The sequence below is a fragment of the Salvelinus alpinus genome, chromosome 6 (assembly GCF_045679555.1).
Source record: "Salvelinus alpinus chromosome 6, SLU_Salpinus.1, whole genome shotgun sequence".
NCBI classification, from domain to species: Eukaryota; Metazoa; Chordata; class Actinopteri; order Salmoniformes; family Salmonidae; genus Salvelinus; species Salvelinus alpinus.
Window position 1 is genome coordinate 96,602,101 of NC_092091.1, and position 27,824 is coordinate 96,629,924.

At 44.7% G+C, this 27,824-nt stretch overlaps 1 protein-coding gene across 1 annotated transcript; it reads right to left on the minus strand.

Moving 5' to 3' along the window:
• Positions 1-1,962: 1,962 nt before the first annotated feature.
• LOC139579800 (cytolytic toxin-beta-like) lies at positions 1,963-27,738 on the minus strand. Its single transcript, XM_071408618.1, has 8 exons — positions 27,452-27,738; positions 26,757-26,874; positions 25,859-25,935; positions 24,800-24,911; positions 21,860-24,709; positions 6,308-6,315; positions 3,720-3,727; positions 1,963-1,972 (listed from the first exon to the last, which is right to left on the minus strand). Exons 4-8 carry the CDS (start codon positions 24,897-24,899, stop codon positions 1,963-1,965), a joined length of 2,976 nt encoding a protein of 991 aa, XP_071264719.1. The 5' UTR covers positions 24,900-24,911; positions 25,859-25,935; positions 26,757-26,874; positions 27,452-27,738.
• Between the last annotated feature and the right edge of the window lie 86 nt (positions 27,739-27,824).

Consider the following 27,824-nt stretch of genomic DNA (forward strand, 5'->3'; position numbering starts at 1 on the left):
GTAGAACAGTAGAACAGTAGAGGACATCCCAAAACAACTGGGGAGAACAGTAGAACAGTAGAGCAGTAGAGGACATCCCAAAACAACTGGAGAGAACAGTAGAACAGTAGAGGACATCCCAAAACAACTGGGGAGAACAGTAGAACAGTAGAACAGTAGAACAGTAGAGGACATCCCAAAACAACTGGGGAGAACAGTAGAACAGTAGAACAGTAGAGGACATCCCAAAACAACTGGGGAGAACAGTAGAACAGTAGAGAACATCCTATAACAACTGGGGAGAACAGTAGAACAGTATAACAGTAGGGGACATCCCATAACAACTGGGGAGAACAGTAGAAAAGTAGAGGACATCCCAAAACATCTGGGGAGAACAGTAGAACAGTAGAGGACATCCCAAAACAACTGGGGAGAACAGTAGAACAGTAGAGGACATCCTATATTAACTGGGGAGAACAGTAGAACAGTAGAACAGTAGGGGACATCCCAAAACAACTGGGGAGAACAGTAGAACAGTAGAGGACATCCCAAAACAACTGGGGAGAACAGTAGAACAGTAGAACAGTAGAGGACATCCCAAAACAACTGGGGAGAACAGTAGAACAGTAGAGGACATCCTATAACAACTGGGGAGAACAGTAGAACAGTAGAGGACATCCTATAACAACTGGGGAGAACAGTAGAACAGTAGAACAGTAGGGGACATCCCATAACAACTGGGGAGAACAGTAGAACAGTAGAACAGTAGAACAGTAGAGGACATCCCAAAACAACTGGGCAGAACAGTAGAACAGTAGAGCAGTAGAGGACATCCCAAAACAACTGGGGAAAACAGTAGAACAGTAGAGCAGTAGAGGACATCCCAAAACAACTGGGGAAAACAGTAGAACAGTAGAACAGTAGAGGACCTCCCAAAACAACTGGGGAGAACAGTAGAACAGTAGAACAGTAGAGGACATCCCAAAACAACTGGGGAGAACAGTAGAACAGTAGAGCAGTAGAGGACATCCCAAAACAACTGGGGAGAACAGTAGAACAGTAGAACAGTAGAGGACATCCCAAAACAACTGGGGAGAACAGTAGAACAGTAGAACAGTAGAACAGTAGAGGACATCCCAAAACAACTGGGGAGAACAGTAGAACAGTAGAACAGTAGAGGACATCCCAAAACAACTGGGGAGAACAGTAGAACAGTAGAGGACATCCTATAACAACTGGGGAGAACAGTAGAACAGTAGAACAGTAGAGGACATCCTATAACAACTGGGGAGAACAGTAGAACAGTAGAACAGTAGAGGACATCCCAAAACATCTGGGGAGAACAGTAGAACAGTAGAACAGTAGAGGACATCCCAAAACAACTGGGGAGAACAGTAGAACAGTAGAACAGTAGAGGACATCCCAAAACAACTGGGGAGAACAGTAGAACAGTAGAGGACATCCTATAACAACTGGGGAGAACAGTAGAACAGTAGAACAGTAGGGGACATCCCATAACAACTGGGGAGAACAGGAGAACAGGAGAACAGTAGAGGACATCCCATAACAACTGGGGAGAACAGTAGAACAGTAGAACAGTAGGGGACATCCCATAACAACTGGGGAGAACAGTAGAACAGTAGAACAGTAGAGGACATCCCAAAACATCTGGGGAGAACAGTAGAACAGTAGAACAGTAGAGGACATCCCACAACAACTGGGGAGAACAGTAGAACAGGAGAACAGTAGAACAGTAGAGGACATCCCAAAACAGCTGGGGAAGAACAGTGGTACTGTCGAACAGTATAAAATTAAAACAGGAGAACAGGAGAACATTAGAACAGCAGAACAGGAGAAAAAGAAAACAGTATAGGACATACCAAAACAACTGAGGAAGAACAGGAGAACAGGAGAACATTAGAACACGAGAACAGTAGAACAGGAGAACAGTAGAACAGGAGAACAGTAGAACAGGAGAGGACATCACAAACAACTGGGGAGAACAGTAGAAGAGGAGAACATTAGAACACGAGAACAGTAGAACAGGAGAACAGTAGAACAGTAGAACAGTAGAGGACATCCCATAACAACTGGGGAGAACAGTAGAACAGTAGAACAGTAGAACAGTAGAGGACATCCCATAACAACTGGGGAGAACAGTAGAACAGTAGAGGACATCCTATAACAACTGGGGAGAACAGTAGAACAGTAGAACAGTAGGGGACATCCCATAACAACGGGGGAGAACAGTAGAACAGTAGAACAGTAGAACAGTAGAACAGTAGAGGACATCCCAAAACAACTGTGGAGAACAGTAGAACAGTAGAGCAGTAGAGGACATCCCAAAACAATTGGGGAGAACAGTAGAACAGTAGAGGACATCCCAAAACAACTGGGGAGAACAGTAGAACAGTAGAACAGTAGAGGACATCCCAAAACAACTGGGGAGAACAGTAGAACAGTAGAGGACATCCTATAACATCTGGGGAGAACAGTAGAACAGTAGAGGACATCCTATAACAACTGGGGAGAACAGTAAAACAGTAGAACAGTAGGGGACATCCCATAACAACTGGGGAGAACAGTTGAACAGTAGAACAGTAGAACAGTAGAACAGTAGAGGACATCCCAAAACAACTGGGGAGAACAGTAGAACAGTAGAGCAGTAGAGGACATCCCAAAACAACTGGGGAAAACAGTAGAACAGTAGAGCAGTAGAGGACATCCCAAAACAACTGGGGAAAACAGTAGAACAGTAGAACAGTAGAGGACCTCCCAAAACAACTGGGGAGAACAGTAGAACAGTAGAACAGTAGAGGACATCCCAAAACAACTGGGGAGAACAGTAGAACAGTAGAGCAGTAGAGGACATCCCAAAACAACTGGGGAGAACAGTAGAACAGTAGAGGACATCCCAAAACAACTGGGGAGAACAGTAGAACAGTAGAACAGTAGAACAGTAGAACAGTAGAGGACATCCCAAAACAACTGGGGAGAACAGTAGAACAGTAGAACAGTAGAGGACATCCCAAAACAACTGGGGAGAACAGTAGAACAGTAGAGGACATCCTATAACAACTGGGGAGAACAGTAGAACAGTAGAACAGTAGAGGACATCCTATAACAACTGGGGAGAACAGTAGAACAGTAGAACAGTAGGGGACATCCCATAACAACTGGGGAGAACAGTAGAACAGTAGAGGACATCCCAAAACATCTGGGGAGAACAGTAGAACAGTAGAGGACATCCCAAAACAACTGGGGAGAACAGTAGAACAGTAGAGGACATCCTATATTAACTGGGGAGAACAGTAGAACAGTAGAACAGTAGGGGACATCCCAAAACAACTGGGGAGAACAGTAGAACAGTAGAGGACATCCCAAAACAACTGGGGAGAACAGTAGAACAGTAGAGGACATCCTATAACAACTGGGGAGAACAGTAGAACAGTAGAACAGTAGGGGACATCCCATAACAACTGGGGAGAACAGTAGAACAGTAGAGGACATCCCAAAACATCTGGGGAGAACAGTAGAACAGTAGAACAGTAGAGGACATCCCACAACAACTGGGGAGAACAGTAGAACAGTAGAACAGGAGAACAGTAGAACAGTAGAGGACATCCCAAAACAGCTGGGGAAGAACAGTGGTACTGTCGAACAGTATAAAATTAGAACAGGAGAACAGGAGAACATTAGAACAGCAGAACAGGAGAACAAGAAAACAGTATAGGACATACCAAAACAACTGAGGAAGAACAGGAGAACAGGAGAACATTAGAACACGAGAACAGTAGAACAGGAGAACAGTAGAACGGGAGAACAGTAGAACAGGAGAGGACATCACAAACAACTGGGGAGAACAGTAGAAGAGGAGAACATTAGAACACGAGAAGAGTAGAACAGGAGAACAGTAGAACAGTAGAACAGTAGAGGACATCCCATAACAACTGGGGAGAACAGTAGAACAGTAGAACAGTAGAACAGTAGAGGACATCCCATAACAACTGGGGAGAACAGTAGAACAGTAGAGGACATCCCAAAACAACTGGGGAGAACAGTAGAACAGTAGAACAGTAGAGGACATCCCAAAACAACTGGGGAGAACAGTAGAACAGTAGAACAGTAGAACAGTAGAGGACATCCCAAAACAACTGGGGAGAACAGTAGAACAGTAGAGGACATCCCAAACAACTGGGGAGAACAGTAGAACAGTAGAACAGTAGAACAGTAGAACAGTAGAGGACATCCCAAAACAACTGGGGAAGAACAGTAGAACAGTAGAACAGTAGAGGACATCCCAAAACAACTGGGGAAGAACAGTAGAACAGTAGAACAGTAGAGGACATCCCAAAACAACTGGGGAGAACAGTAGAACAGTAGAACAGTAGAGGACATCCCATAACAACTGGGGAGAACAGTAGAACAGTAGAACAGTAGAGGACATCCCAAAACAACTGGGGAGAACAGTAGAACAGTAGAGGACATCCCAAAACAACTGGGGAGAACAGTAGAACAGTAGAACAGTAGAACAGTAGAACAGTAGAGGACATCCCAAAACAACTGGGGAGAACAGTAGAACAGTAGAGGACATCCCAAAACAACTGGGGAGAACAGTAGAACAGTAGAGGACATCCCAAAACAACTGGGGAGAACAGTAGAACAGTAGAGGACATCCTATAACAACTGGGGAGAACAGGAGAACAGTAGAACAGTAGTGGACATCCCATAACAACTGGGGAGAACAGGAGAACAGTAGAACAGTAGTGGACATCCCAAAACAACTGGGGAGAACAGTAGAACAGTAGAACAGTAGAGGACATCCCATAACAACTGGGGAGAACAGGAGAACAGTAGAACAGTAGAGGACATCCCAAAACAACTGGGGAGAACAGGAGAACAGTAGAGGACATCCCAAAACAACTGGGGAGAACAGTAGAACAGTAGAACAGTAGAGGACATCCCAAAACAACTGGGGAGAACAGTAGAACAGTAGAGGACATCCTATAACAACTGGGGAGAACAGTAGAACAGTAGAGGACATCCTATAACAACTGGGGAGAACAGTAGAACAGTAGAACAGTAGGGGACATCCCATAACAACTGGGGAGAACAGTAGAACAGTAGAACAGTAGAACAGTAGAACAGTAGAGGACATCCCAAAACAACTGGGGAGAACAGTAGAACAGTAGAGCAGTAGAGGACATCCCAAAACAACTGGGGAAAACAGTAGAACAGTAGAGCAGTAGAGGACATCCCAAAACAACTGGGGAAAACAGTAGAACAGTAGAACAGTAGAGGACCTCCCAAAACAACTGGGGAGAACAGTAGAACAGTAGAACAGTAGAGGACATCCCAAAACAACTGGGGAGAACAGTAGAACAGTAGAGCAGTAGAGGACATCCCAAAACAACTGGGGAGAACAGTAGAACAGTAGAACAGTAGAGGACATCCCAAAACAACTGGGGAGAACAGTAGAACAGTAGAACAGTAGAACAGTAGAACAGTAGAGGACATCCCAAAACAACTGGGGAGAACAGTAGAACAGTAGAACAGTAGAGGACATCCCAAAACAACTGGGGAGAACAGTAGAACAGTAGAGGACATCCTATAACAACTGGGGAGAACAGTAGAACAGTAGAACAGTAGAGGACATCCTATAACAACTGGGGAGAACAGTAGAACAGTAGAACAGTAGGGGACATCCCATAACAACTGGGGAGAACAGTAGAACAGTAGAGGACATCCCAAAACATCTGGGGAGAACAGTAGAACAGTAGAGGACATCCCAAAACAACTGGGGAGAACAGTAGAACAGTAGAGGACATCCTATATTAACTGGGGAGAACAGTAGAACAGTAGAACAGTAGGGGACATCCCAAAACAACTGGGGAGAACAGTAGAACAGTAGAGGACATCCCAAAACAACTGGGGAGAACAGTAGAACAGTAGAACAGTAGAGGACATCCCAAAACAACTGGGGAGAACAGTAGAACAGTAGAGGACATCCTATAACAACTGGGGAGAACAGTAGAACAGTAGAACAGTAGGGGACATCCCATAACAACTGGGGAGAACAGTAGAACAGTAGAGGACATCCCAAAACATCTGGGGAGAACAGTAGAACAGTAGAACAGTAGAGGACATCCCATAACAACTGGGGAGAACAGTAGAACAGTAGAACAGGAGAACAGTAGAACAGTAGAGGACATCCCAAAACAGCTGGGGAAGAACAGTGGTACTGTCGAACAGTATAAAATTAGAACAGGAGAACAGGAGAACATTAGAACAGCAGAACAGGAGAACAAGAAAACAGTATAGGACATACCAAAACAACTGAGGAAGAACAGGAGAACAGGAGAACATTAGAACACGAGAACAGTAGAACAGGAGAACAGTAGAACAGGAGAACAGTAGAACAGGAGAGGACATCACAAACAACTGGGGAGAACAGTAGAAGAGGAGAACATTAGAACACGAGAACAGTAGAACAGGAGAACAGTAGAACAGTAGAACAGTAGAGGACATCCCATAACAACTGGGGAGAACAGTAGAACAGTAGAACAGTAGAACAGTAGAGGACATCCCATAACAACTGGGGAGAACAGTAGAACAGTAGAGGACATCCCAAAACAACTGGGGAGAACAGTAGAACAGTAGAACAGTAGAGGACATCCCATAACAACTGGGGAGAACAGTAGAACAGTAGAACAGTAGAGGACATCCCAAAACAACTGGGGAGAACAGTAGAACAGTAGAGGACATCCCAAAACAACTGGGGAGAACAGTAGAACAGTAGAACAGTAGGGGACATCCCAAAACAACTGGGGAGAACAGTAGAACAGTAGAGGACATCCCAAAACAACTGGGGAGAACAGTAGAACAGTAGAACAGTAGAGGACATCCCAAAACAACTGGGGAGAACAGTAGAACAGTAGAGGACATCCTATAACAACTGGGGAGAACAGTAGAACAGTAGAACAGTAGGGGACATCCCATAACAACTGGGGAGAACAGTAGAACAGTAGAACAGTAGAGGACATCCCATAACAACTGGGGAGAACAGGAGAACAGTAGAACAGCAGAGGACATCCCAAAACAACTGGGGAGAACAGGAGAACAGTAGAACAGTAGAGGACATCCCAAAACAACTGGGGAGAACAGGAGAACAGTAGAACAGTAGAGGACATCCCATAACAACTGGGGAGAACAGTAGAACAGTAGAGGACATCCTATAACAACTGGGGAGAACAGGAGAACAGTAGAACAGTAGAGGACATCCCATAACAACTGGGGAGAACAGGAGAACAGTAGAACAGTAGTGGACATCCCATAACAACTGGGGAGAACAGGAGAACAGTAGAACAGTAGTGGACATCCCATAACAACTGGGGAAAACAGTAGAACAGTAGAACAGTAGAACAGTAGAGGACATCCCATAACAACTGGGGAGAACAGTAGAACAGTAGAACAGTAGAACAGTAGAGGACATCCCATAACAACTGGGGAGAACAGTAGAACAGTAGTGGACATCCCATAACAACTGGGGAGAACAGTAGAACAGTAGAACAGTAGAGGACATCCCATAACAACTGGGGAGAACAGGAGAACAGTAGAACAGTAGAACAGTAGAGGACATCCCATAACAACTGGGGAGAACAGGAGAACAGTAGAACAGTAGAACAGTAGAGGACATCCCATAACAACTGGGGAGAACAGGAGAACAGTAGAACAGTAGTGGACATCCCATAACAACTTGGGAGAACAGTAGAACAGTAGTGGACATCCCATAACAACTGGGGAGAACAGTAGAACAGTAGTGGACATCCCATAACAACTGGGGAGAACAGGAGAACAGGAGAACAGTAGAGGACATCCCATAACAACTGGGGAGAACAGGAGAACAGTAGAACAGTAGAGGACATCCCATAACAACTGGGGAGAACAGGAGAACAGTAGAACAGTAGTGGACATCCCATAACAACTGGGGAGAACAGGAGAACAGTAGAACAGTAGTGGACATCCCATAACAACTGGGGAGAACAGGAGAACAGTAGAACAGTAGTGGACACCCCTTAACAACTGGGGAGAACAGGAGAACAGTAGTGGACATCCCATAACAACTGGGGAGAACAGTAGAACAGTAGTGGACATCCCATAACAACTGGGGAGAACAGGAGAACAGTAGAACAGTAGTGGACATCCCATAACAACTGGGGAGAACAGGAGAACAGTAGAACAGTAGTGGACATCCCATAACAACTGGGGAGAACAGGAGAACAGTAGAACAGTAGTGGACATCCCATAACAACTGGGGAGAACAGGAGAACAGTAGAACAGTAGTGGACATCCCAAAACAACTGGGGAGAACAGTAGAACAGTAGAGGACATCCCATAACAACTGGGGAGAACAGTAAAACAGTAGAACAGTAGAACAGTAGAGGACATCCCATAACAACTGGGGAGAACAGTAGAACAGTAGAACAGTAGAACAGTAGAGGACATCCCATAACAACTTGGGAGAACAGTAGAACAGTAGAACAGTAGAACAGTAGAGGACATCCCATAACAACTGGGGAGAACAGTAGAACAGTAGAACAGTAGAACAGTAGAACAGTAGAACAGTAGAGGACATCCCATAACAACTGGGGAGAACAGTAGAACAGTAGAACAGTAGAACAGTAGAACAGTAGAGGACATTCCATATCAACTGGGGAGAACAGTAGAACAGTAGGGAACATCCCATAACAACTGGGGAGAACAGTAGAACAGTAGAACAGTAGAGGACATCCCAAAACAACTGGGGAGAACAGTAGAACAGTAGAGGACATCCTATAACAACTGGGGAGAACAGTAGAACAGTAGAACAGTAGGGGACATCCCATAACAACTGGGGAGAACAGTAGAACAGTAGAGGACATCCCAAAACATCTGGGGAGAACAGTAGAACAGTAGAACAGTAGAGGACATCCCATAACAACTGGGGAGAACAGTAGAACAGTAGAACAGGAGAACAGTAGAACAGTAGAGGACATCCCAAAACAGCTGGGGAAGAACAGTGGTACTGTCGAACAGTATAAAATTAGAACAGGAGAACAGGAGAACATTAGAACAGCAGAACAGGAGAACAAGAAAACAGTATAGGACATACCAAAACAACTGAGGAAGAACAGGAGAACAGGAGAACATTAGAACACGAGAACAGTAGAACAGGAGAACAGTAGAACAGGAGAACAGTAGAACAGGAGAGGACATCACAAACAACTGGGGAGAACAGTAGAAGAGGAGAACATTAGAACACGAGAACAGTAGAACAGGAGAACAGTAGAACAGTAGAACAGTAGAGGACATCCCATAACAACTGGGGAGAACAGTAGAACAGTAGAACAGTAGAACAGTAGAGGAAATCCCATAACAACTGGGGAGAACAGTAGAACAGTAGAGGACATCCCAAAACAACTGGGGAGAACAGTAGAACAGTAGAACAGTAGAGGACATCCCATAACAACTGGGGAGAACAGTAGAACAGTAGAACAGTAGAGGACATCCCAAAACAACTGGGGAGAACAGTAGAACAGTAGAGGACATCCCAAAACAACTGGGGAGAACAGTAGAACAGTAGAACAGTAGAGGACATCCCAAAACAACTGGGGAGAACAGTAGAACAGTAGAGGACATCCCAAAACAACTGGGGAGAACAGTAGAACAGTAGAACAGTAGAGGACATCCCATAACAACTGGGGAGAACAGGAGAACAGTAGAACAGTAGAACAGTAGAGGACATCCCATAACAACTGGGGAGAACAGGAGAACAGTAGAACAGTAGAACAGTAGAGGACATCCCATAACAACTGGGGAGAACAGGAGAACAGTAGAACAGTAGTGGACATCCCATAACAACTTGGGAGAACAGTAGAACAGTAGTGGACATCCCATAACAACTGGTGAGAACAGTAGAACAGTAGTGGACATCCCATAACAACTGGGGAGAACAGGAGAACAGGAGAACAGTAGAGGACATCCCATAACAACTGGGGAGAACAGGAGAACAGTAGAACAGTAGAGGACATCCCATAACAACTGGGGAGAACAGGAGAACAGTAGAACAGTAGTGGACATCCCATAACAACTGGGGAGAACAGGAGAACAGTAGAACAGTAGTGGACATCCCAAAACAACTGGGGAGAACAGTAGAACAGTAGAACAGTAGAGGACATCCCATAACAACTGGGGAGAACAGGAGAACAGTAGAACAGCAGAGGACATCCCAAAACAACTGGGGAGAACAGGAGAACAGTAGAACAGTAGAGGACATCCCAAAACAACTGGGGAGAACAGGAGAACAGTAGAACAGTAGAGGACATCCCATAACAACTGGGGAGAACAGTAGAACAGTAGAGGACATCCTATAACAACTGGGGAGAACAGGAGAACAGTAGAACAGTAGAGGACATCCCATAACAACTGGGGAGAACAGGAGAACAGTAGAACAGTAGTGGACATCCCATAACAACTGGGGAGAACAGGAGAACAGTAGAACAGTAGTGGACATCCCATAACAACTGGGGAAAACAGTAGAACAGTAGAACAGTAGAGGACATCCCATAACAACTGGGGAGAACAGTAGAACAGTAGAACAGTAGAACAGTAGAGGACATCCCATAACAACTGGGGAGAACAGTAGAACAGTAGTGGACATCCCATAACAACTGGGGAGAACAGTAGAACAGTAGAACAGTAGAGGACATCCCATAACAACTGGGGAGAACAGGAGAACAGTAGAACAGTAGAACAGTAGAGGACATCCCATAACAACTGGGGAGAACAGGAGAACAGTAGAACAGTAGAACAGTAGAGGACATCCCATAACAACTGGGGAGAACAGGAGAACAGTAGAACAGTAGTGGACATCCCATAACAACTTGGGAGAACAGTAGAACAGTAGTGGACATCCCATAACAACTGGGGAGAACAGTAGAACAGTAGTGGACATCCCATAACAACTGGGGAGAACAGGAGAACAGGAGAACAGTAGAGGACATCCCATAACAACTGGGGAGAACAGGAGAACAGTAAAACAGTAGAGGACATCCCATAACAACTGGGGAGAACAGGAGAACAGTAGAACAGTAGTGGACATCCCATAACAACTGGGGAGAACAGGAGAACAGTAGAACAGTAGTGGACATCCCATAACAACTGGGGAGAACAGGAGAACAGTAGAACAGTAGTGGACACCCCTTAACAACTGGGGAGAACAGGAGAACAGTAGTGGACATCCCATAACAACTGGGGAGAACAGTAGAACAGTAGTGGACATCCCATAACAACTGGGGAGAACAGGAGAACAGTAGAACAGTAGTGGACATCCCATAACAACTGGGGAGAACAGGAGAACAGTAGAACAGTAGTGGACATCCCATAACAACTGGGGAGAACAGGAGAACAGTAGAACAGTAGTGGACATCCCATAACAACTGGGGAGAACAGGAGAACAGTAGAACAGTAGTGGACATCCCAAAACAACTGGGGAGAACAGTAGAACAGTAGAGGACATCCCATAACAACTGGGGAGAACAGTAAAACCGTAGAACAGTAGAACAGTAGAGGACATCCCATAACAACTGGGGAGAACAGTAGAACAGTAGAACAGTAGAACAGTAGAGGACATCCCATAACAACTTGGGAGAACAGTAGAACAGTAGAACAGTAGAACAGTAGAGGACATCCCATAACAACTGGGGAGAACAGTAGAACAGTAGAACAGTAGAACAGTAGAACAGTAGAACAGTAGAGGACATCCCATAACAACTGGGGAGAACAGTAGAACAGTAGAACAGTAGAACAGTAGAACAGTAGAGGACATTCCATATCAACTGGGGAGAACAGTAGAACAGTAGGGAACATCCCATAACAACTGGGGAGAACAGTAGAACAGTAGAACAGTAGAACATTAGGGAACATCCCATAACAACTGGGGAGAACAGGAGAACAGTAGAACAGTAGAACAGTAGAACAGTAGAACCATAGAGGACATCCCATAACAACTGGGGAGAACAGTAGAACCGTAGAACAGTAGGGAACATCCCATAACAACTGGGGAGAACAGGAGAAATGTAGAACAGTAGAACAGTAGAACCATAGAGGACATCCCATAACAACTGGGGAGAACAGGAGAACAGTAGAACAGTAGAACAGTAGAACAGTAGAACATTAGGGAACATCCCATAACAACTGGGGAGAACAGGAGAACAGTAGAACAGTAGAACAGTAGAACCATAGAGGACATCCCATAACAACTGGGGAGAACAGTAGAACAGTAGAACAGTAGAACAGTAGAACAGTAGAACAGTAGAACCATAGAGGACATCCCATAACAACTGGGGAGAACAGTAGAACAGTAGAACAGGAGAACTGTAGAACAGTAGAGGACATCCCATAACAACTGGGGAGAACAGTAGAACAATAGAACAGTAGAACAGTAGAGGACATCCCATAACAACTGGGGAGAACAGGAGAACAGTAGAACAGTAGAACAGTAGAACAGTAGAACAGGAGAACAGTAGAACATTAGGGAACATCCCATAACAACTGGGGAGAACAGGAGAACAGTAGAACAGTAGAACAGTAGAGGACATCCCATAACAACTGGGGAGAACAGGAGAACAGTAGAACAGTAGAACAGTAGAACCATAGAGGACATCCCATAACAACTGGGGAGAACAGTAGAACAGTAGAACAGTAGAGGACATCCCATAACAAATGGGGAGAACAGTAGAACAGTAGAACAGTAGAGGACATCCCATAACAACTGGGGAGAACAGTAGAACAGTAGAACAGTAGAGGACATCCCATAACAACTGGGGAGAACAGTAGAACAGTAGAACAGTAGAACAGTAGAACAGTAGAACAGTAGAACAGTAGAACAGTAGAGGACATCCCATAACAACTGGGGAGAACAGGAGAACAGTAGAACAGTAGTGGACATCCCATAACAACTTGGGAGAACAGTAGAACAGTAGTGGACATCCCATAACAACTGGGGAGAACAGTAGAACAGTAGTGGACATCCCATAACAACTGGGGAGAACAGGAGAACAGGAGAACAGTAGAGGACATCCCATAACAACTGGGGAGAACAGGAGAACAGTAGAACAGTAGAGGACATCCCATAACAACTGGGGAGAACAGGAGAACAGTAGAACAGTAGTGGACATCCCAAAACAACTGGGGAGAACAGTAGAACAGTAGAGGACATCCCATAACAACTGGGGAGAACAGTAAAACAGTAGAACAGTAGAACAGTAGAGGACATCCCATAACAACTGGGGAGAACAGTAGAACAGTAGAACAGTAGAACAGTAGAGGACATCCCATAACAACTTGGGAGAACAGTAGAACAGTAGAACAGTAGAACAGTAGAGGACATCCCATAACAATTGGGGAGAACAGTAGAACAGTAGAACAGTAGAACAGTAGAACAGTAGAACAGTAGAACAGTAGAGGACATCCCATAACAACTGGGGAGAACAGTAGAACAGTAGAACAGTAGAACAGTAGAACAGTAGAGGACATTCCATATCAACTGGGGAGAACAGTAGAACAGTAGAACAGTAGAACAGTAGAGGACATCCCATAACAACTTGGGAGAACAGTAGAACAGTAGAACAGTAGAACAGTAGAGGACATCCCATAACAACTGGGGAGAACAGTAGAACAGTAGAACAGTAGAACAGTAGAACAGTAGAACAGTAGAGGACATCCCATAACAACTGGGGAGAACAGTAGAACAGTAGAACAGTAGAACAGTAGAACAGTAGAGGACATTCCATATCAACTGGGGAGAACAGTAGAACAGTAGGGAACATCCCATAACAACTGGGGAGAACAGTAGAACAGTAGAACAGTAGAACAGTAGAACATTAGGGAACATCCCATAACAACTGGGGAGAACAGGAGAACAGTAGAACAGTAGAACAGTAGAACCATAGAGGACATCCCATAACAACTGGGGAGAACAGTAGAACAGTAGAACAGTAGGGAACATCCCATAACAACTGGGGAGAACAGGAGAAATGTAGAACAGTAGAACAGTAGAACCATAGAGGACATCCCATAACAACTGGGGAGAACAGGAGAACAGTAGAACAGTAGAACAGTAGAACAGTAGAACATTAGGGAACATCCCATAACAACTGGGGAGAACAGGAGAACAGTAGAACAGTAGAACAGTAGAACCATAGAGGACATCCCATAACAACTGGGGAGAACAGTAGAACAGTAGAACAGTAGAACAGTAGAACAGTAGAACAGTAGAACCATAGAGGACATCCCATAACAACTGGGGAGAACAGTAGAACAGGAGAACTGTAGAACAGTAGAGGACATCCCATAACAACTGGGGAGAACAGTAGAACAATAGAACAGTAGAACAGTAGAGGACATCCCATAACAACTGGGGAGAACAGGAGAACAGTAGAACAGTAGAACAGTAGAACAGTAGAACAGGAGAACAGTAGAACATTAGGGAACATCCCATAACAACTGGGGAGAACAGGAGAACAGTAGAACAGTAGAACAGTAGAGGACATCCCATAACAACTGGGGAGAACAGGAGAACAGTAGAACAGTAGAACAGTAGAACCATAGAGGACATCCCATAACAACTGGGGAGAACAGTAGAACAGTAGAACAGTAGAGGACATCCCATAACAAATGGGGAGAACAGTAGAACAGTAGAACAGTAGAGGACATCCCATAACAACTGGGGAGAACAGTAGAACAGTAGAACAGTAGAGGACATCCCATAACAACTGGGGAGAACAGTAGAACAGTAGAACAGTAGAACAGTAGAACAGTAGAACAGTAGAACAGTAGAGGACATCCCATAACAACTGGGGAGAACAGGAGAACAGTAGAACAGTAGTGGACATCCCATAACAACTTGGGAGAACAGTAGAACAGTAGTGGACATCCCATAACAACTGGGGAGAACAGTAGAACAGTAGTGGACATCCCATAACAACTGGGGAGAACAGGAGAACAGGAGAACAGTAGAGGACATCCCATAACAACTGGGGAGAACAGGAGAACAGTAGAACAGTAGAGGACATCCCATAACAACTGGGGAGAACAGGAGAACAGTAGAACAGTAGTGGACATCCCAAAACAACTGGGGAGAACAGTAGAACAGTAGAGGACATCCCATAACAACTGGGGAGAACAGTAAAACAGTAGAACAGTAGAACAGTAGAGGACATCCCATAACAACTGGGGAGAACAGTAGAACAGTAGAACAGTAGAACAGTAGAGGACATCCCATAACAACTTGGGAGAACAGTAGAACAGTAGAACAGTAGAACAGTAGAGGACATCCCATAACAATTGGGGAGAACAGTAGAACAGTAGAACAGTAGAACAGTAGAACAGTAGAACAGTAGAACAGTAGAGGACATCCCATAACAACTGGGGAGAACAGTAGAACAGTAGAACAGTAGAACAGTAGAGGACATTCCATATCAAATGGGGAGAACAGTAGAACAGTAGAACAGTAGAACAGTAGAGGACATCCCATAACAACTTGGGAGAACAGTAGAACAGTAGAACAGTAGAACAGTAGAGGACATCCCATAACAACTGGGGAGAACAGTAGAACAGTAGAACAGTAGAACAGTAGAACAGTAGAACAGTAGAGGACATCCCATAACAACTGGGGAGAACAGTAGAACAGTAGAACAGTAGAACAGTAGAACAGTAGAGGACATTCCATATCAACTGGGGAGAACAGTAGAACAGTAGGGAACATCCCATAACAACTGGGGAGAACAGTAGAACAGTAGAACAGTAGAACAGTAGAACATTAGGGAACATCCCATAACAACTGGGGAGAACAGGAGAACAGTAGAACAGTAGAACAGTAGAACCATAGAGGACATCCCATAACAACTGGGGAGAACAGTAGAACAGTAGAACAGTAGGGAACATCCCATAACAACTGGGGAGAACAGGAGAAATGTAGAACAGTAGAACAGTAGAACCATAGAGGACATCCCATAACAACTGGGGAGAACAGGAGAACAGTAGAACAGTAGAACAGTAGAACAGTAGAACATTAGGGAACATCCCATAACAACTGGGGAGAACAGGAGAACAGTAGAACAGTAGAACAGTAGAACCATAGAGGACATCCCATAACAACTGGGGAGAACAGTAGAACAGTAGAACAGTAGAACAGTAGAACAGTAGAACAGTAGAACAGTAGAACAGTAGAACCATAGAGGACATCCCATAACAACTGGGGAGAACAGTAGAACAGGAGAACTGTAGAACAGTAGAGGACATCCCATAACAACTGGGGAGAACAGTAGAACAATAGAACAGTAGAACAGTAGAGGACATCCCATAACAACTGGGGAGAACAGGAGAACAGTAGAACAGTAGAACAGTAGAACAGGAGAACAGTAGAACATTAGGGAACATCCCATAACAACTGGGGAGAACAGGAGAACAGTAGAACAGTAGAACAGTAGAACAGTAGAGGACATCCCATAACAACTGGGGAGAACAGGAGAACAGTAGAACAGTAGAACAGTAGAACCATAGAGGACATCCCATAACAACTGGGGAGAACAGTAGAACAGTAGAACAGTAGAGGACATCCCATAACAACTGGGGAGAACAGTAGAACAGTAGAACAGTAGAGGACATCCCATAACAACTGGGGAGAACAGTAGAACAGTAGAACAGTAGAGGACATCCCATAACAACTGGGGAGAACAGTAGAACAGTAGAACAGTAGAACAGTAGAACAGTAGAGGACATCCCATAACAACTGGGGAGAACAGGAGAACAGTAGAACAGTAGTGGACATCCCATAACAACTTGGGAGAACAGTAGAACAGTAGTGGACATCCCATAACAACTGGGGAGAACAGTAGAACAGTAGTGGACATCCCATAACAACTGGGGAGAACAGGAGAACAGGAGAACAGTAGAGGACATCCCATAACAACTGGGGAGAACAGGAGAACAGTAGAACAGTAGAGGACATCCCATAACAACTGGGGAGAACAGGAGAACAGTAGAACAGTAGTGGACATCCCAAAACAACTGGGGAGAACAGTAGAACAGTAGAGGACATCCCATAACAACTGGGGAGAACAGTAGAACAGTAGAACAGTAGAACAGTAGAGGACATCCCATAACAACTTGGGAGAACAGTAGAACAGTAGAACAGTAGAACAGTAGAGGACATCCCATAACAATTGGGGAGAACAGTAGAACAGTAGAACAGTAGAACAGTAGAACAGTAGAGGACATCCCATAACAACTGGGGAGAACAGTAGAACAGTAGAACAGTAGAACAGTAGAACAGTAGAGGACATTCCATATCAACTGGGGAGAACAGTAGAACAGTAGAACAGTAGAACAGTAGAGGACATCCCATAACAACTTGGGAGAACAGTAGAACAGTAGAACAGTAGAACAGTAGAGGACATCCCATAACAACTGGGGAGAACAGTAGAACAGTAGAACAGTAGAACAGTAGAACAGTAGAACAGTAGAGGACATCCCATAACAACTGGGGAGAACAGTAGAACAGTAGAACAGTAGAACAGTAGAACAGTAGAGGACATTCCATATCAACTGGGGAGAACAGTAGAACAGTAGGGAACATCCCATAACAACTGGGGAGAACAGTAGAACAGTAGAACAGTAGAACAGTAGAACATTAGGGAACATCCCATAACAACTGGGGAGAACAGGAGAACAGTAGAACAGTAGAACAGTAGAACCATAGAGGACATCCCATAACAACTGGGGAGAACAGTAGAACAGTAGAACAGTAGGGAACATCCCATAACAACTGGGGAGAACAGGAGAAATGTAGAACAGTAGAACAGTAGAACCATAGAGGACATCCCATAACAACTGGGGAGAACAGGAGAACAGTAGAACAGTAGAACAGTAGAACAGTAGAACATTAGGGAACATCCCATAACAACTGGGGAGAACAGGAGAACAGTAGAACAGTAGAACAGTAGAACCATAGAGGACATCCCATAACAACTGGGGAGAACAGTAGAACAGTAGAACAGTAGAACAGTAGAACAGTAGAACAGTAGAACAGTAGAACAGTAGAACAGTAGAACCATAGAGGACATCCCATAACAACTGGGGAGAACAGTAGAACAGTAGAACAGGAGAACTGTAGAACAGTAGAGGACATCCCATAACAACTGGGGAGAACAGTAGAACAATAGAACAGTAGAACAGTAGAGGACATCCCATAACAACTGGGGAGAACAGGAGAACAGTAGAACAGTAGAACAGTAGAACAGTAGAACAGGAGAACAGTAGAACATTAGGGAACATCCCATAACAACTGGGGAGAACAGGAGAACAGTAGAACAGTAGAACAGTAGAACAGTAGAGGACATCCCATAACAACTGGGGAGAACAGGAGAACAGTAGAACAGTAGAACCATAGAGGACATCCCATAACAACTGGGGAGAACAGTAGAACAGTAGAACAGTAGAGGACATCCCATAACAACTGGGGAGAACAGTAGAACAGTAGAACAGTAGAGGACATCCCATAACAACTGGGGAGAACAGTAGAACAGTAGAACAGTAGAGGACATCCCATAACAACTGGGGAGAACAGTAGAACAGTAGAACAGTAGAACAGTAGAACAGTAGAACAGTAGAGGACATCCCATAACAACTGGGGAGAACAGGAGAACAGTAGAACAGTAGTGGACATCCCATAACAACTTGGGAGAACAGTAGAACAGTAGTGGACATCCCATAACAACTGGGGAGAACAGTAGAACAGTAGTGGACATCCCATAACAACTGGGGAGAACAGGAGAACAGGAGAACAGTAGAGGACATCCCATAACAACTGGGGAGAACAGGAGAACAGTAGAACAGTAGAGGACATCCCATAACAACTGGGGAGAACAGGAGAACAGTAGAACAGTAGTGGACATCCCAAAACAACTGGGGAGAACAGTAGAACAGTAGAGGACATCCCATAACAACTGGGGAGAACAGTAAAACAGTAGAACAGTAGAACAGTAGAGGACATCCCATAACAACTGGGGAGAACAGTAGAACAGTAGAACAGTAGAACAGTAGAGGACATCCCATAACAATTGGGGAGAACAGTAGAACAGTAGAACAGTAGAACAGTAGAACAGTAGAACAGTAGAACAGTAGAGGACATCCCATAACAACTGGGGAGAACAGTAGAACAGTAGAACAGTAGAACAGTAGAACAGTAGAGGACATTCCATATCAACTGGGGAGAACAGTAGAACAGCAGGGAACATCCCATAACAACTGGGGAGAACAGTAGAACAGTAGAACAGTAGAACAGTAGAACAGTAGGGAACATCCCATAACAACTGGGGAGAACAGGAGAACAGTAGAACAGTAGAACAGTAGAACCATAGAGGACATCCCATAACAACTGGGGAGAACAGTAGAACAGTAGAACAGTAGGGAACATCCCATAACAACTGGGGAGAACAGGAGAAATGTAGAACAGTAGAACAGTAGAACCATAGAGGACATCCCATAACAACTGGGGAGAACAGGAGAACAGTAGAACAGTAGAACAGTAGAACAGTAGAACAGTAGAACATTAGGGAACATCCCATAACAACTGGGGAGAACAGGAGAACAGTAGAACAGTAGAACAGTAGAACCATAGAGGACATCCCATAACAACTGGGGAGAACAGTAGAACAGTAGAACAGTAGAACAGTAGAACAGTAGAACCATAGAGGACATCCCATAACAACTGGGGAGAACAGTAGAACAGTAGAACAGTAGAACAGTAGAACAGTAGAACAGTAGAGGACATCCCATAACAACTGGGGAGAACAGTAGAACAGTAGAACCATAGAGGACATCCCATAACAACTGGGGAGTACAGTAGAACAGTAGAACAGTAGAACAGGAGAACAGTAGAACAGTAGAGGACATCCCATAACAACTGGGGAGAACAGTAGAACAATAGAACAGTAGAACAGTAGAGGACATCCCATAACAACTGGGGAGAACAGGAGAACAGTAGAACAGTAGAACAGTAGAACAGTAGAACAGTAGAACAGTAGAACAGTAGAACCATAGAGGACATCCCATAACAACTGGGGAGAACAGGAGAACAGTAGAACAGTAGAACAGTAGAACAGGAGAACAGTAGAACAGTAGAACCATAGAGGACATCCCATAACAACTGGGGAGAACAGTAGAACAGTAGAACAATAGAACAGTAGAACAGTAGAGGACATCCCATAACAACTGGGGAGAACAGGAGAACAGTAGAACAGTAGAACAGTAGAACAGTAGAACAGGAGAACAGTAGAACATTAGGGAACATCCCATAACAACTGGGGAGAACAGGAGAACAGTAGAACAGTAGAACAGTAGAACAGTAGAGGACATCCCATAACAACTGGGGAGAACAGGAGAACAGTAGAACAGTAGAACAGTAGAACCATAGAGGACATCCCATAACAACTGGGGAGAACAGTAGAACAGTAGAACAGTAGAGGACATCCCATAACAACTGGGGAGAACAGTAGAACAGTAGAACAGTAGAGGACATCCCATAACAACTGGGGAGAACAGTAGAACAGTAGAGGACATCCCATAACAACTGGGGAGAACAGTAGAACAGTAGAACAGTAGAACAGTAGAACAGTAGAACAGTAGAACAGTAGAACAGTAGAACAGTAGAGGACATCCCATAACAACTGGGGAGAACAGGAGAACAGTAGAACAGTAGAACAGTAGAACCATAGAGGACATCCCATAACAACTGGGGAGAACAGTAGAACAGTAGAACAGTAGAACAGTAGAGGACATCCCATAACAACTGGGGAGAACAGTAGAACAGTAGAACAGTAGAGGACATCCCATAACAACTGGGGAGAACAGTAGAACAGTAGAACAGTAGAGGACATCCCATAACAACTGGGGAGAACAGTAGAACAGTAGAACAGTAGAACAGTAGAACAGTAGAGGACATCCCATAACAACTGGGGAGAACAGTAGAACAGTAGAACAGTAGAGGACATCCCATAACAACTGGGGAGAACAGGACAACAGTAGAACAGTAGAACAGTAGAACAGTAGAACAGTGGACCAGTAGAAGGAAACTAAAGGAAATGAAGGGCCATTAGCCTTGAAACGGTCAAAAGCAGAGAGGTCTTGTCTCTGCCTTATGGACACCAAGAAGATAACAACATGAGGTTGACCTGCTAATAAAACAATCTGTCTGGATTCAAAAGAAACAGGTCTTTGAGCAAACATGAGCTCTCCATTTTCAACAAGGTCTTGAAAAACCTCTTCATACTCCCCATATCTGCATCCCAGAACATCTTCTCAAACTGATGATGGTCATCACCATCACCACCACCACCATCACCACCACCATCACCACCACCACCACCACCATCACCACCACCATCACCACCACCATCACCACCACCATCACCACCACCACCACCACCACCATCACCACCACCATCACCACCACCACCACCACCACCACCACCATCACCACCACCATCACCACCACCATCACCACCATCACCACCACCATCACCACCACCATCACCACCATCACCACCACCACCACCATCACCACCACCACCACCACCATCACCACCACCACCATCACCACCACCACCACCATCACCATCACCACCACCATCACCACCACCATCACCACCATCACCACCACCACCACCATCACCACCACCACCACCACCATCACCACCACCACCATCACCACCACCACCACCATCACCACCACCACCACCACCACCACCACCACCATCACCACCACCACCACCACCATCACCACCACCACCACCACCACCATCACCACCACCACCATCATCATCATCACCATCATCATCATCATGGCTTTTCATCATCATGTGATCCATCCTCCTCATCGTGTCAGTGTGGTGCTGCATTATGAAATGGTTGTCTATCCTTGTACTCATCATCATCATCATCATGATTCTTATTTCCCTCATCTTGTCACAGATTCCCCTCATCACATCATGGCGACTCCTCAACATCATGACTCCATCACCATAATCATGGCTTCTCCTGGCCTGGTCTGTAAACGCTGACAGATTGAACTTGAAGTGAACTGGAATGTCCTCAGTGTCGATGTGATTAAAGAGTTGCCTTCCATCTGCATGTGTCAACAGGTTCAGCATCTTCCATTCCTTCTCCCATCTCTTCATTTCTTTACAATCTCTAGAGTCTAGATCCCTAAACTCAGCCGCATCGCACACAGAGCACAGAGCATTGACCCTGATCTGGCCCAAATCTAATGATCTACACTTGTCTTGTCTATCATAGATAATGGTGAGAGAGAAGGGGATCTGGAATCCATCCTGGTAATTGATTTCATATATCATTGTAGATACCTCGTCATTTTGGGGTAGCTTGAAACGGAACCCATTCTCCCACTGAACTCCCAGGATGTAGTTGATCATCAGAGCCATTACCTGGTCTTTGTCTCCCAACAGATAGATTGTCCTCCTGGTCCTGGAACTCTGCTCTCCAAACCTGAGCCTGGCTACTTTATCCACCGGCTGTATCGTTTCCATGGGGATCTCATAAACAGACGGCGAGCCAGAGAACTTCAGTTCACTCTTGTCTTTTACACCGTCAGCCAATCCTGTGGTCTTTGAGAGAGTGGAGATAATGACTGGTGTGCTCCACTTGCTGATCCCAGCTTCACCACAGTCGTATCTGACTCTCACTGTGTACTTTGTGAGGGACTGCAGTCCGGCGATGATGCAGACGTTGTCTTTGGAAGTCCTCTTCATCCACTCTGCCTCCTCCTCACTCTCTTCAGTGGGCACCTCTTTGTATTCTACCACTTGGTTCTGAATCTTGACCCCTTGTCCAATCACAGACGGCGTTGGACAGCATACCATGAGCTCAGTGGAGTAGGCTTTGATTTCAGGCTTACTGGGAGGGCAGGAAGGCAAGGTTCTGATGATGTCACTAACCTCGCTGTCTGGACCAAGGCCTAAGGAGCACACGGCTCTGTATTTGAACTTGTACCCTGTACTGGGAAGCAGTCCAGACACTGTGTAGGCTGCGCCATATTCAGACGTCTTCTCACTGCTCCATCCATCTTTCTCATCGATACAGTGTTCAATCAGGTAGTGGGTGACGTCATGGGCTCCCCTATCAGGAGGGAGCAACTCCAGCGTCACACTGTTGTGAGTTCTGTCACGTGCTGTGGGCTTCTCAAATTTAGATGGAGGTTCCCAATGCTCGTTTCTTATGGATCCGTTCTCATAAAGGTAAATGCTGGCTCCTTCTTGTTCCTTGTTGGGAATGGAGGCCAATAGGAAACGTTTTTGTGTGTCCTCTTTGTTAGCTTCTGCAAAATCTTTGAAAAGTCCAGCTTGCTTGTCCATGTCATCAAATACATTGACAGACTGGTACCATCTTGTCAGATCAGGTTTACCTTGAACTAAGGCTTGTGTGTTCTCAGAGGGGGAATCCAAAGCTGACAGAATAGGGTCCTCGCACCCCAGAGAGGTGAAAGTGAAACATACAACACGCTTCACCTTTGAGTTCAAGACCTCTTTGTCAAGTTCGCTCTTCGATGTGACTATCTTGGTGGAACACGTCTGACTGTAGTCCTCTGTAATCATCCTTAGGAATCGATCAACCACATTGATCTCTCTCTCAATGCGATCCATACATTCACTGAGGATGTTGCTGTTGAAACGGAACTCTTGCTGCTTTTTCAAGAAGTCGGACAACACCCCCTCTTCCTTTTCTCCCCCTCTAATAGACGGAAGGAGGTCCGCCAAAGTAGTCTTCAAATGCTCTGTGAAACACAGTTTTTTGAAAGTTTTCACTTTGGCATCAATTTCCTTGAAGTATTTTCCAGGCTTGCTTCTCATTGCATCGTTGCATCTCATCTCCAGCTCACGGAGGTCTTCCAGCGCAGTCTGCCATTGGTCAACTAAGCTTCCACTGATCTGACGAACCATCTGGGCTGCAGTGGGGTCCAAGGCTTTTAACGGAAGTAGATTCACTTGCACAGGAACCCCCTCACCTACCTTCTGAGGCAAAGTTTTGTAGGTGTCCATGGCATCTTGAAAAGATACAGGATTGTTTTCCAGGAGAACGTCCCCATGGAATCTACAAGAGAACTTCTCAGTTTCAAAAGTGTTCTTCATGTCTAAAGCACTCTCACCCCCAATTGAAACATTGGAAACACTTTTTAACATCACTTTCAAGTTTCCCTCAATATCTTTACGGTCCTCGTCACTTGAGACCTCACGATCAAACACAAAGAAAGCATTTGCTCCATAAAGTATACCTGTGACCACATGTGTAGCTATGCCTTGGCTAAAAACCTCCTTGTACTTTATGTGTTTCTTCCCAAGGTGGCTCATGGACAGTTGACTGTTTTTCTTAGTAGTGCTGAAACAAAGTGTGACCCTCGCCTGATTCTGAGACTCTTTAACATCTTTCAAATACTTAGCTGATCCCTCAACCTTAACCAGCCCTGCCAAACAGCTTGCTTTGAGAGAGCCGTTCACATTTAACACAGAGAATTTGTCAGCTGTAGAGTCAGATGTGATGACTTTGAAGTCGGTGAAAGGCTTGTCTGTTGTAATGATGTTATTTTTGAGATGTTTCTGGTCCCACAGTGACAGACCTGTAATCAGAGGAGACAAACGAAACACTAACAGTTATTTTATTGTGTGTGGGTATGACTGACTGACTGAGTAGTGAGTAAGCGTGCTACCTGGAATGAGGTGATCATTGCGGCAGTCATACAGCATTCCCAGGGAGAAGGGCCGTCCCAGTGCTGCCAGACTCAGGGTTTGGTTTGAGACAGGATCCATAGTAGGAGGTCACTGGTGGTCAGAATAAAACAAACAGAATAACATGATGCATCACTGCTTGAGTTCAGTCCACTGGTGGTCAGAATAAAACAAACAGAATAACATGATGCCTCACTGCTTGAGTTCAGTCCACTGGTGGTCAGAATAAAACAAACAGAATAACATGATAACACAAAAAATATACAATACACGACAGAAAGTTTCTGCATGTCAGAAAAGTCACCGGGGCATAATATGTCAATCGGGAGAAGAGAGCAAGAGCCATAGACGTCTTTGACTTGATCATTTTATACAACCTACGATGACTTGATCAGAGTCTACAACTATATGATTTATCTGCGATCCCTGAAATTTGCCAAGGATCCCAAATTATTGTAAAATCACATTTTTAAATGTTGGTCCTTTGTACAGTTGCTCAGTTGGTAGAGCAAGGCATTTGTATCAGCAGGGTAGTGGGATCAATTCCCAGGACCACCCAAATGTAAACGCCTGACTGTAAGAGTGTGCAAAGCTGTCATCAATGCAAAGGATGGCTACTTTGAAGAATCTAAAATATATTTTGATTTATTTTGATTTGTTTAACACTTTTTTGGATACTACATGATTCCATGTGTGTTATTTCATAGTTTTGATGTCTTCACTATTATTCTACAATGTAGAAAATAGTAAAAATAAAGAAAAACCCTGGAATGAGTAGGTGTTATAAAACTTTTGTCGGTAGTGTATATGTGAAGTGGATAAAACAGTATGTAAACATGATTAAAGTGACCAGTGTTCAATGACTCTGTGTACACAGGTTCAGGGTTGAGTACCTGGTGGTAGCTGTTAACAGGGACTAAAGGTCAGGGCAGGGTACTGGGAGGAGGCTGGCTAGTGGTGACGATTTAACAATCTGATGGCCTTGAGATAGAAGCTATTTTTCAGTCTCTCGGTCCCAGCTTTGATGCACCTGTACTGACCTCGCCTTCTAGATGGTAGTGGGGTGAACAGGCCGTGGCTCGGGTGGTTGAGGTCTTTGATGATCTTGATTTTGTGCCTATAGAGACAAAGTGGAAGAGCAATTCAGCGGGTCGGACACAAGGCAGTATGTGACAGGGGCTCCTAACGATCATGGATTATAAAAAAGAAAGCCAGCCACATCGCAGTAACCAACGCCACCCTACCGGAGGAGCTAAACTCCTTTTTATCACAATTCGAGCGCAATGACCCTGAGGACAACGTAGGCTACATACTCACGGTCTCCCCTGAGAGCGTAAGTTAAACGTTGTTAACACTCGCATGGCTGCCCAGACGGCACCCTTAGTCACACCCTCTGAGCATGTGCAGACCAGCTGGCTGTTGTGTTCTCTTACATTTTCAATCTCTCTCAGGCCGCTAACTCTCAGACATCATTTACAAATGAACCATTCGTGTTTAGTGAGTCATATCAGAGGGAATGTTCTCTTGATAAGTGTATGAATTTTGCTGTCCTGCTAAGCGTTAGAAATGTAACGAGTACTTTTGGGTGTCAGGGGAAATGTATGGAGTAAAAAGTATATTATTTTCTTTAGGAATATAGTGAAGTAAAAGTAAAAGTTGTCAAAAATATAAATAGTAAAGTAAAGTGCAGACACCATAAAAACTACTTAAGAAGTACAACAAAAAAATGTTTTTACGATGTTAGAGTCAAACAATGTATTTAATATCGTATTGATACTTAAGTATATTTAAAACCAAATACTTTTAGACTTTTACACAAGTATTATTTTACTGGGTGACTTTTACTTTTACTTGAGTCATTTTCTATTAAGGTATCTTTACTTTTACTCAAGTATGAGAATTAGGTACTTTTTCTGGAAAGGATCAATCTGAACTTACCTCTGCTCCAGGTTTGCCTCTGTTCTGCAGTCAGTAGAATAGAGAGAGAGAGAGAGAGTGAGGAGGGTTCAGGTCTTAAAGTGGAACAGCTCAGCAGTCTCCTCCCATCTCACCAAGGCTAGAGAAGGAGAGAGAGAGAGAGGGGGGGGGAGAGAGAGAGAGAGAGAGAGAGAGAGAGAGAGAGAGAGAGAGAGAGAGAGAGAGAGAGAGAGAGAGAGAGAGAGAGAGAGAGAGAGAGAGAGAGAGAGAGAGAGAGAGAGAGAGAGAGAGAGAGAGAGAGAGAGAGAGAGAGAGAGAGAGAGAGAGAGAGAGAGAGAGAGAGAGAGAGAGAGAAGGAGAGAGGGAGAGAAGGAGAGAGAAGGAGAGAAGGAGAGAAGGAGAGAGAGTGTGGCAGGCAGCCGAGGGTACAGAGTCAGCACAGGATTCCCACTCGATAAAGAGGCTTCCCGAAGGGAGCAGTGGAGCCCTCGATCACTCAACAACTAGCGTTTGAGATCGACTCGATTGACTCGTGAACGAGCGTATCGAGTGATAAGTGTTTTGTTTGAGATTCAGCCGATATTTAAAATAAAAACTTTAGCACCTTTAATTTCATCATTTTGACTACAGAAGGTAGAAAACCCCTGTTTTCACATGTAGACACTGGTACGGTCCTGGAGATAACATGAGGTTAGAAAGGATCCATTTGAACTTACCTCTGCTCCAGTTTTGCCTCCGTTCTGCAGTCAGTAGAATGGAGAAGGAGAGAGAGAGAGAGAGAGAGAGAGGTGGGTTCAGGTCTTAAAGTGGAACAGCCCAGCAGTCTCCTCCCATCTCACCACTGCTAGAGAAGGAGAGAGAGGAGGGTTCAGGTATTATAGTGGAACAGCTCAGCAGTCTCCTCCCATCTCACCAAGGCTAGAGAAGGAGAGAGAGAGAGAGAGAGGAGGGTTCAGGTCTTATAGTGGAACAGCCCAGCAGTCTCCTCCCATCTCACCAAGGCTAGAGAAGGAGAGAGAGAGAGGAGAGGTGTGTTCAGGTCTTATAGTGGAACAGCCCAGCAGTCTCCTCCCATCTCACCAAGGCTAG